This window comes from Opisthorchis viverrini, assembly GCF_000715545.1.
Source record: "Opisthorchis viverrini unplaced genomic scaffold opera_v5_858, whole genome shotgun sequence".
Lineage (NCBI taxonomy): Eukaryota > Metazoa > Platyhelminthes > Trematoda > Opisthorchiida > Opisthorchiidae > Opisthorchis > Opisthorchis viverrini.
Genome location: NW_008752563.1, coordinates 16349 through 19424, shown reverse-complemented (window position 1 = coordinate 19424; position 3076 = coordinate 16349). Strand labels below are relative to the sequence as shown.

The 3076-nt window shown below is 47.4% G+C and overlaps 1 protein-coding gene across 1 annotated transcript; it reads right to left on the bottom strand.

The window, feature by feature from the left end:
* Window positions 1-732: 732 nt before the first annotated feature.
* Window positions 733-1029, bottom strand: T265_15757 (hypothetical protein; the record flags this gene model as incomplete). Its single annotated transcript, XM_009179082.1, has 1 exon — window positions 733-1029. A coding segment is annotated over one exon (297 nt), but the record flags the coding sequence as incomplete, so codon positions are not given.
* Window positions 1030-3076: the final 2047 nt, after the last annotated feature.

The following is a 3076-nucleotide window of genomic DNA, read 5'->3' as shown; positions in this document are numbered from 1 at the left end:
TTGCCCAAGCCTAAACAGAGGAAGCAGTGGTTGGTTTGGTCAAACGTCTACCCATGGACCAAACGTACACTCCCAGTATGCAGGCGTACAAACCTCCAAACGGCGGTAAGGCCCAGTCTCTTCATAATTATGCAAATGGCGTTTATGCTGTCGGTTACTACCCAGGTTGTTTGACCGATTGTTGGAGGTGAAGCCCTCCCCCGGTTCCTTCCGATTAGAATACTTTACCCAAACTAACTGATATGGTTGCGGGATACTAGATCACTAGTGCTCTTCTTTGGTGTTGTCAATGACAACCAGAATGGCTGTGATAGGGTAGTATTGACTTAAGAGAATCGGCCTAGGTGGGGCATTGTCCTTATAGCATAGCGCGAAGCCTATTTTTGGTTTTCCCTGACTAGCAGCCTATAACTGTTTTGTTTTATTGTGCACCGCGAATGAAGTTTGAAATTTTGTAATGTGCTGTCTCCTTACTGTTCGTCTTCGTTGAATCTTGCGAGGCTCACATAGCAAGTAAAGTCTCCTTCGGCCAACCACTCACACCCAGGGACCCCGCGACCGCGATGACTCCCCGTCGTCCGCGTTCTATTTCATCGCCGAATTTTCAATGTACATGTTAGTTCCGTCGGACATTGGGAACCGCTTCCCTGAAATACCACTCTTTGTTCCTTATTTAATAAGGGGCAAGGAAACGAATATGCCAGTGCGTGACGGCAACCAGCGTAACTAACCACTTAAGTCGCCTGTTTTATGACACTGACCACACCACTCCAGTATGTTACCCCGTTGACAATGAGGCCGTGTGATCGCAGATAGATCATACAACAATTGATAGGTGATGACCTCGGGTATGGGAAAACCAGCGACATCAAGACCAGAGTGTATGACCATTCTTGCTTTTCTTGGAAGGTCACCTTTGGCGTCCGTTACAATGTATTTCTCCTCAATAACAGATTTTCTTCGCCGTTTCCCGCAGTTGCTGCAATCCTCGACGGACTTGTCAGCCTCCACGAACGCTGAAAAATACATCAAAACGAAACGTCCACTGATCTGTACAAATAGAAACCGCCTTAGTCGTGGAAGACTGAAGACCACTCGAGCCGAGTTCGGCCAAATAATCGAGCTGGTTCACCCGCCGAAAACCGCATGGGTATCGCCGCGGCACCGATAAAGTCCGGAAATTGGTACCCTTGTGTTGATTATAGGGCACTGAGAATAACTACCGTCCAAAACCGCCACTCCATACCGCATATTGTTAGGCGGAAGTCCACACGGATCCCTTTTTGCCGCTTACAGTCCGGCGCCGCTACGGCCGAGAAGCCTAACCCACACAAGGCTTCGCAGGAAGATCGAACGGAAAATTGACTTGATCCCACCTGTGTCACCAATGTAGCGTGGGATGTCAGGAAGTCAGCGGTATTCGACGTTCGAGAGGACGGCACACGTCAGTTCTGAAATGTGCAGATATACGGACTGGTATTAATGAATCCACACAGTATACACAGCACACATGCGCACAGGTCGGGTGGAACAAGGGAGAAGGCCGGAGTGTGGTAACGACACACGTGTATTGAGCGAAACCGAAACCGGAAGCGGGGGTGTGTGTCGGGTCAAGGTCAGTTAGGGGGTGTACAAGTGGGGTACTCTTCCCTGTCCAGGGCCCGTGGTGATTCGTCCGTGGTACCTGCAATGGGGGAAGAGAGAAAGGGAGGGGCACGTATAAGGTCATATGAGAAACGGGCAAGCAGATACATTCGAGTTTCAAATGCGTTACACCGGCAAGCGTCGAAATTTCCGCTTACGCTATGTGTATGAAGTGCTGCACGGGTGTTTCTGACTTCGTTCTGGGTGTCAGTATACTTTATGCACCTTTGGTGATTGTTTTGACGTGAACGCCAGCTTGGGTGTCCAAGAGCAAGAAATAGGCTGAGAAAATACGGTACCTCTCTCTGGTCTGCGTCAGCAACCTTCCTGATGTGCATCGAAATCCAAGCCTACAATTTTTGCACTAACAGATTTCTCCGTGTTTTACCGCCACATCAATTCTGTTAATGTTGAAGCTGGACCGTCAGTTTTCATTGAATTCACACCTTTTTTGAACGGTGGGATGGGTCAGAAACTCGTTCGTTGGAGACCCAGTAAGCACTATCGTCCTGTGTGGTTGGAACAGAGCACAACGTTCCACGAAGCTACGTATGAAAACAACTTAGGCACGTCAATCCATCACGAAAACTAGTTACAAGACGCACTCACCATACTTCGAATAATTTGAAATAATTTGGACCGCGGACTTTCCGGCCAATGAATTCGCGCTCCAAACACTTGATATATCTTGCCTTGTGAAGCTTTTCACCGGACCGCTTCTTGAACAGGACAACCAGGTTTTCTACTTAGGACCCATGACAACCGTAACTCCCATTAATGGTGTCCAACGAGCTACCAAGAACAGTATTGCTGGCCTAAAATCCTTTGATTATGGAAAGCGCCTCGAGCTGCTTTAACTTCTTTCAATGTACTGTGGTCTGCTGTGAGTGGACTTGAAGCTTAACTACGCAGTGTCTGAACAAAGTTTCGTTCACCACCAGTGAACTTACTAACAGACAGAGCGGATAGAGTGGGAAAGTTTTCCTCATCTAAGTAGTTCGTAATTGGAATAATTTTCCTTCGCCTTTTATCTATGTTGCACTTAAAACTAAGTCCAAGGGAACTTTCGATGCATTCTAATGGACACTCCTCTTTAGTTCCTCACGTCTTTCAGGCAAACGTAAATCTCAAGAACATATGCGAACCGGGAAGTAACAGCTGTTGCGATAGTGTTACATCAGTTCCCCGCAGCTCTGGAAGATATTCAATAATTTGCCGCCGCCAAGTTTATTGAAATTTATTACCTTCTGTACACGTTGCTAAGTTTTCACCACCAACACGGAAATACGTCTTTCAGTGCCAGTAACCTGTGAAAGTTCCTGCCATGCCACTACGCTTTTCGTGTTCGTTCACTCGTCGAAGCTTTCATTGAAGGCACTGCGTGCGTTTGGACCCATCTACAGTAGCTGAACATCAGTCGTTCAAAATACGG